The sequence below is a fragment of the Argentina silus genome, assembly GCF_951799395.1.
Source record: "Argentina silus genome assembly, chromosome: 11".
NCBI lineage: Eukaryota > Metazoa > Chordata > Actinopteri > Argentiniformes > Argentinidae > Argentina > Argentina silus.
This window is the reverse complement of record NC_139665.1, coordinates 12,360,936-12,374,988: the sequence shown is the minus strand read 5'-3', so window position 1 is coordinate 12,374,988 and position 14,053 is coordinate 12,360,936. Positions and strand designations below refer to the sequence as shown.

General features: G+C 42.5%; 2 protein-coding genes across 3 annotated transcripts in view; one reads left to right on the top strand and one right to left on the bottom strand.

Moving 5' to 3' along the window:
- Positions 1–14,053, bottom strand: part of fosb (FBJ murine osteosarcoma viral oncogene homolog B) — a 136,767-nt gene that overhangs the window by 116,922 nt on the left and 5,792 nt on the right. The window contains exon 5 of one of the 2 annotated variants that reach the window (XR_014554522.1): positions 13,650–14,053. This exon is cut by the window's right edge and continues 2,154 nt beyond it. The gene's annotated coding sequence lies outside the window, so the exon portion shown is untranslated. Of the gene's footprint in view, positions 1–12,371 lie in introns of those variants that run through there. The other variant, XM_083680981.1, reaches the window with a different exon arrangement.
- Positions 13–7,812, top strand: LOC310812185 (SUN domain-containing protein 2-like; the record flags this gene model as incomplete). The annotated part of the gene is made up of 8 exons (XM_083680603.1): positions 13–124; positions 4,606–4,674; positions 6,014–6,093; positions 6,330–6,405; positions 6,599–6,714; positions 6,871–7,038; positions 7,282–7,371; positions 7,699–7,812. The coding sequence occupies 8 exons, from the start codon at positions 13–15 to the stop codon at positions 7,810–7,812; spliced, it is 825 nt and encodes a 274-aa protein (XP_083536729.1).

Below are 14,053 nucleotides of genomic sequence, written 5' to 3'. Positions count from 1 at the left end.
CCTTTTACAGATATGATGTTGGGGGGGGCGGGGGACGAGGGGAATAACATCTCACAACTGGATCTGGAGACTCTTACGCTGGACCGCTCGCTGCGCTACTCTCCGCTACACTGCCGATATTCCGGTATAGATTTTAGACCTGCATTTCATCCGAGCCGACGAGTGCTCCGGACTGGATCTTGGCCCCTTCGCCATCGCCCCAGAGACAGACATTGTAAATGCTGACGACCGACGGCTCACACTGCCCTGAGAGTGAAGATGATGATTTAGCAATGCGGCCACATCGATGTTGTACAGTAAATCTTGTTTTTAATGTTCTCTGGACCGCGCTGTGGTCAGAGAGTGAGTTACTGTCCACTGGTGCTCAGCACAAAAAGCAGAACTACACATTCATCTCCAAGAGGGCTTTAAAACAAAGAGAGATAGTGTTCTCATTCTGTACAAAAACAGTACTTAAACTGAATAGAGGTTTGGAGGCGGAACTCAATAGGGACCAAGGGCCCAAATCTTGAAGACAATATTTGCCAAAATAAAATAAATAAAAATGTTTTCAAGGTACCCATTGAACCTACTAGCAGTAGTGGCCCCAGATAAGACAGGAGCACAAGGAGGGAAATAATCGATTATATATTCCTAGCTTATTACCTCCTGATGTTGTTCCTACCAAGCCATGTGTGTAGGCAGCGGTGGTCGTCAACCCACCTTAATAGCTTCACTTAGCACAACTTTGTGTCAAAATGGCTGCCAGATTAATTAGGCAAATTGCTCAGTGGACAGTAACTATTACACTATTACTACAGTATGTATGAATGTGTACTTCTGGCATAGGCAGAGAGGGATCAGAGGTGAAGGATTGTGATTGGTCCAAAAGAGAGAGGAAGTGATAGGGTATTAACCAAGAGTTACCCGGCTACTTTATCAAGCTGCTGTAGTACCCTGTGATCTGGAGAGGAGGGGGACTGAGCTCGGTGGTTGAGCCGTCACACTGGTTGGTTAACATCTTACTGTGTCACCTTATCATAACCCAAAATATTTTAAATAGGATCAGACAGACCTTCCACCGCTGATTCAATTAGCATGCAGTGTCAACAACAACTGTGACATCTCAAAAGAAAAACAAAGGTGTTATTCCAACCAGTGTGAGGCCAGGTGAAGCACAATCCCTTCATGACATATTGTGCAGAGTCCGACTTCTTCAAAAGACAGTACCCAGACTAATTAGCCATATAGTTTGCTCGCAAAGGCTAAATAGTATGGCTTATTAGCCAGACAAAAGTGTGAGTATATGTTCTGTCTTTACCAAGATGTTTTTATTGTGGTCGATTCAATCGAAATCCGTCGATATTTGTGAGAAAAAAAAATGTGTTTTGCGTGTGATACTTTTTTAGCGTGGAGGGCTGTGAGTTACCCTTCGCTGTGGTATATTGGGTAGGGATGCATGATACTTGTGACAGCAGCATGGTCTACTGCTGGTGGCAGCATGGTCACCTGTGATAATATGCATGGGTGGTGAAACCAGAATGACAGTGATTATTTGTTGAGGGAATGGTGCACTCAATATGGCAAGCGTTTTTTTTAATTATTATTATTTAAAGGTGCAATCCTTCATATTTTGTGTTCCGTCAAATTGGTGACCCACCACTTGGTTTGGTATGAAGTTGAGAAATTGTGCTGCGGAAATGTGACCATTCGGACAGAGCTTTGGATGCACAGACAAATTGCAATTGGTATTGGAATAATAATTTAAAACATATTTAAAAGTTATATATTGCCTGTTCACAAACATTGAGGTAAAACAACCTTATATTTTGGGTTATGGTAAGGTGAGGCAGTAGTGCTAAGCTCATTAGGCATTTATAATTAATATTTTTTGAGAATCAATGTGCCTATCATGAATTGAAAGAACTTTAACAATGACTAATTAATTACTTAAATGCCTTTATAGAGATAGTTCACCCAATACATCTATCACATACTGTACGTGATGTCTGTTGACCAGTAGTGACACCATCACATACTGTACATGACAGATGTCTATTGACCCGTAGTGACTCCATCTGCTAAGCGCCTGTCTTTCCATTTGCCACAACAGCCGAGATGTTAGCATGTAGCTTCGTCTAACAGTTTTACCTGGATTCTCAATCCCAGATGATTTAGACATGACATTTCAAACATGCTAATTTATGGTATAGGATATTTTGGGGTTCCAAAGGCTATGAATTAGCAGTTAGTAACAGTGCAAAGATGAGGGGGAGAAATATTGCACTTATGTTATCTGTAAAGAACCAAATATGTGATTTTGTAATTTGGGTGGACTATCCCTTTAAGACCATGTCATATACAAGAGAACCTCTTAATTTGAAGTCACACAAGCTCATCACTGTCAAATGAAACTAATCCAACAGCATTGGCTCAGATTCTCCAACTGGTTATTGTGATTTCTTACTTTTGAATTTCAACATTTCTCTCTTGCATATTAGACTAGAATTGATAAGATTTTTACTTGTGGGTTCTTATCATTATATTATAGTAACTTCAGATCAACAAATACTGACTGTTATACATACTGTAGAGTATTTAGTGTTATACTGAACCTCACTACAGTGATACTGCATCCTACCCATTCAATGCCTTAAAATCTGCTCAAGTATTTAATCCTTAGTTTAAATGTTACCTGTCTTGCACTTTGTTAAGTATACAGTATGTGTAGGCTTTTAGCAGGCATCAGGAACCAAATGGATTAGTGTGCAATACTGATGAATCAGCGTAAATAAGCTGATTAGAGGTAATTTATGACCACCAACAAACTGAGACAAAGATCCAAACGGTTACGTATATATTTTTTACTTTTTATTTTACTATATAAAAAGGGATTGTATATTACTACTGCCCCCGCCCCTGCATCCCTGACAGTGGGAGATGGAGAGGGGCAGAGAACTGACAAAAGTCTAATGTCCATGACTGTTGTTCTGTGTTTCCTGCAGTCCTGTATATCAATAACACTAAAGACGCTGACCCGCTTAGCCCAAGAATTTATTTATTTATTTAACTTTTATTCTAACAGGGAGTCCCATTGAGACCAAGGTCTATTTTACAAGGGAGCCCTGAAGACACAAATTTTACAATAATACACAATACACATACAACAAATTACAACATAATAAAACACAATCCAGAAAAACAAACACATTTTTCAACAAAGAGGTCCTCAATCAAAAGTTTAAACTGACCGGAGCAACAGAGTTCCTCAGCGGTTGAAAGTTTGTTACGTAACGTAACGTTACGGTGGATTTTTTTGCCTGAAGACATTTTGAAAACTAAACTAAACATTTAGAAAACTAAACAAAAACAGATAAGGCTCAAACTAAAGGAGTGTTGGCCTCAGTATTGCAGGGCGTTGTGTGGTTGCTGGAGAGGGAGAGTCGTGGAATACAGAGTGTTGACTTCATAGGCTGCACAACACCAGAGATACTGTAGACACTGTACTATAAGGGAGTTTCTTCCCTTTTTTTTCTTTTTCCAAGTTTTAGGACAGTGTAACTTAACCAGATAAGTTTGGTTTGTTGATCATTGCAACCTGTGTGGACTCTCACCATTGGAAACAACTGTATTTGTTTGATGCTAAATTACATTTTGGGAATGAAGTTATTGAACCACTTAAAGGTAGACTCTGCAATATGATGTAGCCCCAGGTAGTAGGGTGACGCTCAGCGGAGATAGCTACTGTGAAGCAAGACTTTTTGCTAAGGAGGAAAACGTCTTGCGGAAACATCTCTTTCCATGGTAACCTCATATTGCTGAGTCCACCTTTAAACTACAGATGTATTTATTCTCAAATCCAGTGATGCTTTTTTAGACCGACAACCATGAATATCTACACTTCTCTCTATAGAACATAATTAGCACCACTGCTATTATATTAAAACAAGGTCTTGTCAAAATATTGTATGTTAAGATCCAATGTGGCTCAGTTGGTTTGGTAGACCATGGTGCTTGCACTGCACAGGTTGGGAGTTCCACTCCTGTTGATTCACTTGAGGGACTTGTGAAAGAAAAGCAGCATGTTTTCATTAAAAAAAAAAAATCCAGTCATGAACATTATTGCAACTCATAGTCAGTTTGTTTGGGGTTGTGGCATAGAGGATTTTACAGCGGCCATGTACAGTGGCTAATGGGGTGGTATTGGCATGCCTCTCCCTGAATAGAACTGTGTCTTCAATGTTCAGACAATGTTCCGTGTTTGATAACACCCAACTGTCTGGCTTGTTGCCATTACTGTAGATGTGACATCCCTCCCGAATAGTGTATGTGTGCCTCCTTTGTGCAGATGCATGGGCCCCTTGTGTGTTAGCATGGTTTGTTACTGGTGTCTATGTTTACACTCTGGTTTGGTCAAATCCTAAAACGGAGGATATATGTGGCAGCTGGCGCGTTCTGCTCAAGCTCGCTCGCTCGCGACCAAAACTGAACTAGAGGACCTGGCCTAGCAAGTGAATTTTGTCTCCTTTTTTTTCTAAATTATGTCTACGTATTTGTATTTATTCACTACCTATAAAAGCTGTGAAAAGAAAGTGTGTTCTTTACTCTGTGTCTTGACATCTCCAGTCATGTTGTCAGTTTTGTCAGAGTGTGATATTGCTGTGTCTGTGTTCGTGCCCCTCCCCTCCCTTCAGGGTGAGAAACCCACCTGAGGTCTTGCTCTTTAGTGCGTCCTTTGTGTAGTTTTATCTGTGATCCTTTCTCTCTGCCTGACATTTGTAAGGAATAATGACTGACTTAAAGAAGGTATGTGATATATAGTCATTTATCTAATAATGTAATAAATTAATTTAAAATTATATTTAAGTTTTTTAATGAAATAAAAAATAATAATAAAAAAACATAAGACTTGTTTTGAAGACTATGGCATGAGGTGTAATGTGTTCTGAAAAAAAGCAATGTAATCAACTCAAGTTGACCTTATTGAATATAGTTTATTTATTTTCAAGGCTTACTGTGTCTGTGTGGTCATTTTTTGCATAACATGAGGGCAAACACATCCTGTTTTCACAAATACATCCTATTTTCCATTCCAAAACGCTCCAAAAAGTTATGCTAAATAGCAGTTTGAGAAACCACTTTCATGCACCACATCTCCACTCTAAAGGAAGGAAGCAAACAACATCAGACATACTGACTACAAACCTTTTCTATCTTCATAAAATCACCACGAGGCACCCTTCCATTCCCTCCTTCAACTGAGGGGGAAATGCCATGGGTACAGCCTGCGAAGTCACCTTCAGACATGAAACATTGGCATTAAATGTTTCGGTCATAGAGGCACACGAAAGATGAAATACCTGATGTACAGTTTTTATATATGGTGTTGTTACTCCAGGAATGGACACTTTTGACACTGACTTGCATTCAGACTTTCAAAGAAGTGAACACTAAAATTGTTCAACAGTGAAACGCGAGGGGAAACACTGGAAACTCTATAGATACTCACACCTCCGGCGAGGGCACCTATAGTACAGGGAGCTCCCAGCTCAAAACGGAAGAGCCAATATAATCCTTTACAGACAGAAAATGCAGCTTTAATTGCAGTTTTGATAACTATTAGTCATTCCAAGTGTAACTTTTCAGACAGAGAAAAAAAGTGCCGCTTCTGAAGCGTCTGTAGCCTTTCACAAAGCGTTAGGTCCACTCCACGTTTAGTTACCCGAACAACGAACGGGATTATCCAGTTTGCTCACATGTCCCTACCGTATTTTAAAAGAAGACATCCCAAACTTTCTCCAGATTGTCAAGATCTTTGTTTAAAATGCCAAATATGTTGGACAGGATCATGCAAACTTGGGCTTCAACGATCTGTCGCGCAACGTCTGGAGCGCTATGAAACTATCCCCCAAGTAGGTTTAGTTTCTCGAGTAGGTTTAGTTGTGGAGTAGGTTTAGTTTCTCAAGTAGGTTTAGTTGTGGAGTAGGTTTAGTTCTCGAGTAGGTTTAGTTGTCCAGTTTAGTTGTCCCCACAGCCTCGCCCCCCGTCAACACGGCATTCACCCAGGAGCTCAAAGAGGCCATGGAGAAATGGTTCACTGACAGACTGGCCCAGGTACAGTAAGAGGAGCAACCTGCCCCTAGACACTGGACCTAAGGTCGCTGCTGCAAGAGATGTAAGAGTGTAACTGTGTGTGTGTGTGCGAGTGTGTGTGTGTGTGTGTGTGTGTCTGTGTGTTTGTGTGTGTGCGTGTGCACGCTTGTGTGTGTGTGTGTGTCTGTGTGTCTGTGTGTGTGTGTGTGTGTGTGTGTGTGTGTGTGTGCGTGTGTGTGCGTGTGTGTGTGGAGCAGGATAAGAAACAGGACGGTCGGGATGGCAGACCCCCTATGGCAGACAAAATGCCTGACTTCGCTTTAGAATCCCAAGGTTGGTGACATCATCAAGGCTCCTCATCGTATGTTGCATCAGGATGGAGAGGTTGAACGTGCTCGTGAAAATTGAACGTGCTCAGACCTCTGTGTGTGTGTGTGTGTGTGTGTGTGTGTGTGTGTGTGTGTGTGTGTGTGTGTGTGTGTGTGTGTGTGTGTGTGTGTGTGTGTGTGTGTGTGTGTGTGTGTAGGTGCCAGCGTGGTAAACTCCAGGTGTTCGGAGACATATCACACCCGGTCAGCGTGTTTGACGTTGTTTGGATTTCCTCTGTGGTATCCATCAGAGAGCCCAAGGACAGTCATCCAGGTAGCTCTCCCTCTCTCTCTCTCTCCCTTTCTCTCTCTCTCTCTCTCTCTCTCTCTCTCTGTGTTTTTCTATCCATTACCAATTCTAATCCCTTCCGCTTCTCTCCCCCTCTCTCTCCACCCACCCCCTGACCTCTCCTCCTCCCCCCAGGGTAACCCAGTCTTACTTCCTGGTAAGTGCTGGCCGTTCCAGGGCTCCCGGGGCACGATGGTCGTCTCCCTGTCCCACCCCATCACCATCACCCACGTGACTCTGGACCACCTGCCTCGCTCCAACTCCCCTAACGGCCACATCCACAGCACCCCCAAGGACTTCCTCGTCTATGTGAGCCCCCTTTGACCTATGACCCTGTCACCCTGACCACTAAACCCCCTAACCTGTAGAATGGAGGTCACTTCATTTAAAGTGTGGCGAGGACTGGCGAGGACAAGGGACATCTTCATGTCATGTTTAGTTATTGACACCCGCTCATTACCAGAGACTTGCCCTCTGCCTCTACACTCATTTCAACTTTGCGGGGTCTCTCTCTCTCTCCCCCTCTCCCCCTCTCTCTCTCTTCCTCTCTAGGGTATGTCCACGGACAGTGAAGAGGGAACCCTACTCGGAAAGTTCACTTACGACCAGGATGGAGAGCCCACCCAGACCTTCAAGCTGCCCGTGAGTCTGACTCGCTATTAGATAGTCAGAGAGACTGCTATACTAATGCACAGATATTATACAGATACAAGTAGAGATGTGATTTCACTTCTGACTCTCTCTCTCTCTCCCTCCCTCCCTCTCTCTCTCTCCCTCTCTCTCTCTCCCTCCCTCCCTCTCTCTCTCTCTCTCTCTCTCTCCCTCCCTCCCTCTCTCTCTCTCTCCCTCCCTCCTTCTCTCTCTCTCTCTCTCTCTCTCTCTCTCTCTCTCTCTCTCTCTCTTCTTCCAATGCTCTCCAAATGCCCCTTCCTTCTCCAAATGCCCCCTCCCCGTCCCCCCCTCTCCTAGAATCCTAATGGTTCGGTGTATCGCTTCGTTGAGCTGCGTGTCCTTAGCAACTGGGGTCAGCCGGAGTACACCTGCATGTACCGGTTCCGTGTCCACGGATGCATCGCCGTGTGAGACCACCCGCCACGCCCAAACCAACCCTAACCCTAACCCCTGCTTATTTTAATAGCCCTAGCCCTAACCCTAACCCTAACCCTAGCTCCACCCCTAACCCTAACCCCTGCTTATTTTAATAGTCATACCCATACCCTAGCCATAACCCTAGCTCCAGCCCCAACCCTAGCGCCAGCCCTAACTCTAGCCCTAACCCTAGCTCCAGCCCTAACCCTAGCCATAACCCTAGCTCCAGCCCTAACCCTAGCTCAACTCCAAGCCCTAACCCTATCTCCAGCCCTAACCCTAGCTCCAGCCCTAACCCTAGCCATAACCCTAACCCTAGCTCCAGCCCTAACCCTAGCTCCAGTCCTAACCCTAATTAAGAAAAAAGAAAGTATCTTAAAAAATAAAATAAAAAGTGCTCTATTTGACAGAACCAGAGCGGTTTCATACACTGGACTTGGTCTAATGTGATCTCAGAGGTGAAGCTTTATGTGTAGTACCGTATTAAAGCTGCAATTTGTAGCAAGATTAATTTCTGGTCAAAATTAAAATATGTCCGAAAGTATATTTCAATTCCCCCCCCCCTATTGTGGATCAATAAAGTTTGATTAATGGTTTAGTTCTCTGGTGAGATGTAGGTCAGTCTTATATAGAGCAACCACTAGATGGCGGTGTTGAGCTATTTCTAAAGAGCTGACTGGCAGTCAACCTGTCTACATCAACTCCTCAAACACGTGGAAATGGAGTGGAAACAACAGAGCCAACATCCAGGGCCTTTTTTGCTTTACTCTGAAGTGACATCATTCATTGTGTCTGGTCTTGAGAAAGGCTTTGGCCGAAACACTTTGCTTTATTAGCCAATTTGCCTGACCAGACATTCTGGATCACTCAGCCTTTACTCGTCTTTGATCAAACATGACTCCAGATGGAAAACAATATGTATTCTAAGGGAACATTATGATTTAGTGATTGCTTCATCCATTAAGAATGTATCCTAGCTCCAACCCTAACCCTAGCTCCAGCCCTAACCCTAGCTCTAACCTTAGCTCCAACCCTAGCCCTAACCATAACCCTAGCTCTAAGTTTAACCCTGGCTCGAGGCCTAACCCTAGCCCTAACCCTAGCTCTAGCCCTAACCCTCGCTCCAGCCCTAACCCTAGCTCCAGCCCTAACCCTAGCTCCAGCCCTAACCCTAGCTCTAACCCTAGCTCTAACCCTAACCCTAGCTCTAACCCTAACTCTAGCCCTAACCCTAGCTCTAACCCTAACCCTCGCTCCAGCCCTAACCCTAGCTCCAGCCCTAACCCTAGCTCTAACCCTAGCTCTAACCCTAACCCTAGCTCTAACCCTAACTCTAGCCCTAACCCTAGCTCTAACCCTAACCCTAGCTCTAACCCTAGCTCCAGCCCTAACCCTAACCCTAGCTCTAATCCTAGCTCCAGCCCTAACCCTAGCTCTAACCCCAGCTCCAGCCCTAACCCTAGCTCTAACCCTAGCTCCAGCCCTAACCCTAGCTCCAGCCCTAATCCTAGCCCTAGCTCTAACCCTAGCTCTAACCCTAGTTTCACTAAGTCAATAATTCCTCAACGCCATGAACCACGTCACCTGCCCTACCTCTCCTATCACCTCACACACACCTGTTACACAGGCAGACTGCCTCTTAAAGAGACAGGCCCTGTTATTTATCATTCATATTATATCGGCCCAAAACAATGAATTGTGGTCTCAACCATGATAATCTACAGTGTAATGTTAGATGGAATATATTCAATGACTCCATATCCGGGCCGGATATCTCTGTCTCATTCTGAACTTGGACACAATTTTTTAAACACATAAAAGAAACACATATCACCATGACAATATAGTGCTGTTTATTGAATGCCATTTTCTCTACAATAAAGAATTGGACAGTAATATGAACAGGTTTAGAGAGGATAGCTCACTCAGCTTTCACAGTTGATGAACAGTAACGAAGGGGAAAGCCCCCCTCTATCAAGTAAACAAGAGTATGGAGTGGAGAGGGAATGAGGTGAGAGAGAGAGAGAGAGAGAGAGAGAATGAAGCGAGGGAGAGAGAGAGAAAAGGGGACATAGAATCAGAGAGCGAGAGAAAGCAATATGGCAAATATATAGGCCATATGATTTGGTCAATTTGAAATAGAAACCAGTCTCGGCGGAGGTAAGCTGTCAAAAAGGTTAAAGGTCACATAGGAGAGAAAGGGAATCGATCAGGAACAGATGCGAGAAGCGATTATTGAGCATTATACTTCATCAATTATACTCATTATATGCATTGAACAAAGACACACAAGTAGTTATCAAAGCACCATCGTCAGCTCGTTTCAGTAAAAGTCTGTAGGGCAACATGGCACCGTTGTGGCATACACAACATCGCCTCTCCTTCATCCAATAAAACCCCCCAAAAAAGAAAACAAAATGAAAACTAGAGAAGGCATTCCAGGAAATGACATGGTTCCGTTGAAGGAGAGAGAACTCTGAACGGTGTCTTCATTCCAAAGATTAGACCAAAAAGTATCAAAGGAAAAAACACATTTCATTCAAGAAATCAGGTGTTTTCAAATATTCCTTTAAAAGTACCAGTACCAGTCAAATGTTTGGACACAAACTTGCCAAGAGTGTGCAAAGCTGTCATCAAAGCAAAAGGTGGCTACTTTGAAGAATCTAAAATATAAAACATTCTGGTTTGATTAATACTTTTTTGTTTACTACATAATTCCATATGTGTTCCTTCATAGTTTTGATGTCTTCAATATTAATCTACAATGTAGAAAATATTAAAAAATAAAGAAAAACCATTGAATGAGAAGGTGTGTCCAAACTTTTGACTGGTACTATATATATATATATATATATCAAAGTCTGCCCTTCACAAGGATCTCCACGCAAAACAGGTTATGCCTGCTTTACGCAGATTAACATGTGTAAATACTGGGCCGTATGAATGACATATAAGAGTTTAGAACAAGGATTGAAAATCACGGCAACACATCATCACACTAGACACAGAGGATAGCGGAAAGAAAGTGCCAAGATGGCACAGCGTACGGTATTTAAGCTCTCGAGATGTTTTGCTACATGTCTATCCCGGAGGATATGAGTATTGCATTTCATAGTTTCAATACACTGCAAAAATGTTCACAACTTGTGGGAAAATTAATGCATTTAACAATCACACCAAAGACCTATTTTTGGGGCAGGCAGGTTCACTCCTTGGCTATATGTGTTGCTCCTGTCTGTCTGTCTGTCTGTCCGCCACTCTCTCCCTCTTTCTCTCCCTCTCCCTCTCCTTCGCTCTCTCAGCACAGCAGGCCACCAGTGATGGTGTGAGTACTATGAGCCTGTGAGAAAGGTGGTGTGAGGACAGTATTGGCCACATGCCTGGGCACAGCAGAATACCGGAACTGAGAGGAGAGGAGAGGAACAGGGAGGAAACGAGAGGAAAGGGGAGGGGAGGAGGGGAGGGGGGGGGGGGTGAGTGAGCAAGGGTCTACAGAGAGGTCTCAGGAACCCTGTGAGATCTATATAAGGTTCCTATCACACCACGTACGGCTCATCCAAAACTCGACCTCATCTCTGGCGCTGACCGGAGCTGCCACAGGAACGTTCTCACCATGAACAGGCCGTCAGGTTCCCAGGGTAAGACAAAAAACAGCGTTCATTGTGCTCGGCGAGAATACACAGTTGGGATTTAGGAAATCATTGCAGCATGTTGTACTGTGGGAAATCAAAAAGAAACCTGTCAGCTTGGTAACTCCACCATGCCTTCGCAGCGGAAGAACATTGGTATTTGTCTTACTCTGGGCACTCTGTGTACATACTGAATACAAGTGATATACACCCTAACTGTGAACCTGCCATATATGACCAGTTCTTTCATATACTGTAAATAGCACCACAAAAACACTTCTTTGTACATGACCATTAGCTGTATGATGTTTTAACGGTGGTATTCAGACTTAGAGATCGGCGCATTTAACTCAAGCACGCAAATATCATTCGTGGATGTCAATAGGAGACTAGTCTGGAAATTCAAAATGAAGTGCACAGATCTCAAGTCTGTGTACTGTCTCAAGTGTATCCAGACCACTCCCTCTGTCTGTGTAAACTGCTCTTCCCACGTCTTCAACAATACCATGGTCTGTTCATGGAAAGAAATGAAAAGGCATTTAAATGTACACATTGTAACTGAAATAAAGGCATGAAAATGAGGCCTGTCCCTTGTTTGAAAACCTGACACCACCTTTGACACATTTGCAGGAAACAGTACTTAAGATTCTTTTTTATCCTAACTTGTGAACGTTTAATGATGTTTTAGTTTAGTAAGTGACTAAAGGAATACTGTACTTGTACAGGCAAATTGCACCTTGTTTTTTAGTTTTTAGTTTTTTTTTATCACAATTGAGTTAAGTAGCAGTGACTTGCATTACAAGAACTGCACTGGAATGTGGTGGGGGTACCATTGCATATATGTAATTGAACTTTTATATATTTCATATAAATTATTTTCTTGTTTGGGTTCTTGTAAGAAGATTGCTTATGAAATTGCTCTTGGTGACTCTAGTAGCACCCTGACTGCAGCAATACATTACATTTATTCTATCTTTTAAGAACCTGTACAGTAAAAATGATATTTTCAAATGATAAATAGCTTTTTATTGATTAAGAATGCACATTGGACACTTAAGAAAATAGGCTCTTCTAAACTAAAACATAACATTCACTAATTCTGCATAATTAATACTTTAATATGCATTTTCACATTCAATTTATACTAGTTTCCTCATTTTGGGTCAGGTGTGGACATGCTGGCTCTCGGTTAGGTGGCAGTGGCTTTGGGACCGACCTCACAGCAACAAGCAGACATGTGCAAAGGCAACAGGACCATCTCAATAATCTCCTCATAGGAACACACCGCAATACATATCATGTGTTAGGTATAGCTAGTCATCCCCGTTAATGTGTTTTATATATAAAACATATAAATACACATGAGCACAGGCAGTGATTATGCGCTTCATGTTGAGGGAAAGAGTATTGTAGTTTATTATATAATTTTTTTTGTTCTTTTAGAAAAATATCCAGCCTCAACAAATTCACCTCGTTTTTCTTCATTGACAAAAATATCCCATTTAGATTTGCAAACATTCATACTTTACAATCATTGTACATACACTTATATATACACATCTTCTGTATATACTGTATGTATATGCATATAGGCTTTTAAGTATAATTTTTGACACATAAAAAACTGTCATAGTGCACAACATGCCTCTGAAGTTGCCAAATAAAATGATAATACAATAATAGTTACAATGTAATAATAATAGTAACAGTTTGGGGAAAAGATCCTCATTAAGAACAAGAGTAAGAACCATTGTTTGGCATCAACAGTACAGTTAAGAGCAGAGGACGAAGCAAAAACCGAAATATAACAACAACTCATCAAACAAAAGTCACAAACAAAACTCTTAACAAACAAAAGTCACTCGGACGTCGGAAAACAAAATGAAAACAAATTCACAGGCAAATGAAGAACACACACTCATCGCAGACGTCATCTGGTCTTGCCTCCTGTCTGTAGATCCAGCTCTTGTATTGTGATCTCCCACCACATCAACCTCGATAAAACAACAAATAAACGGGCCGCGTGGCTTTGAGTGGGCACACTCTAAATAAACGCACCCCCCCACGTTGTCTCCTCCGCAAAGAGGCGACTGTGGGGGGGGGGCACAGAGGCCACGAAACCCAATGCTCAGAGGTTGTCTCAACATCCCCAAAAAAAGTCTAGTTTAAAAAAACTAACAAAACATTGGTCCAATGATTTACCGCTGCCAACAGACTAAATAACATCTGAGAAGCTCCTTTCTCAATGTTTCATTAGTCATCACAATTGCATTATTTTCTCTGTCAGAGTTAACACTTAAAACACTTGAACCCCCCCCCCCCCCCTCCAAAAACAACAACAGAAAATACTTTGTGATACAAGGAGGGGGAAGAACATTGTACGAAACAGTATCAGTAACTTGTAGACAAATCAGAGACTTGCAGGCGATGGTATGTGTGTGCGTGTGTGTGTGTGTGTGTGTGTGTATTTTGAGCTAGGGCGACGACAAGGCTTTTCATTGTGGAGGTTGGTATCACGCTGGGTCATCCACACTGTTGGCAAGAGTGGGATTTTTTTTTTGCTTTGTTTTCAACATCAGGCATCAGAGGCTCCAAGGTCAAGAGAT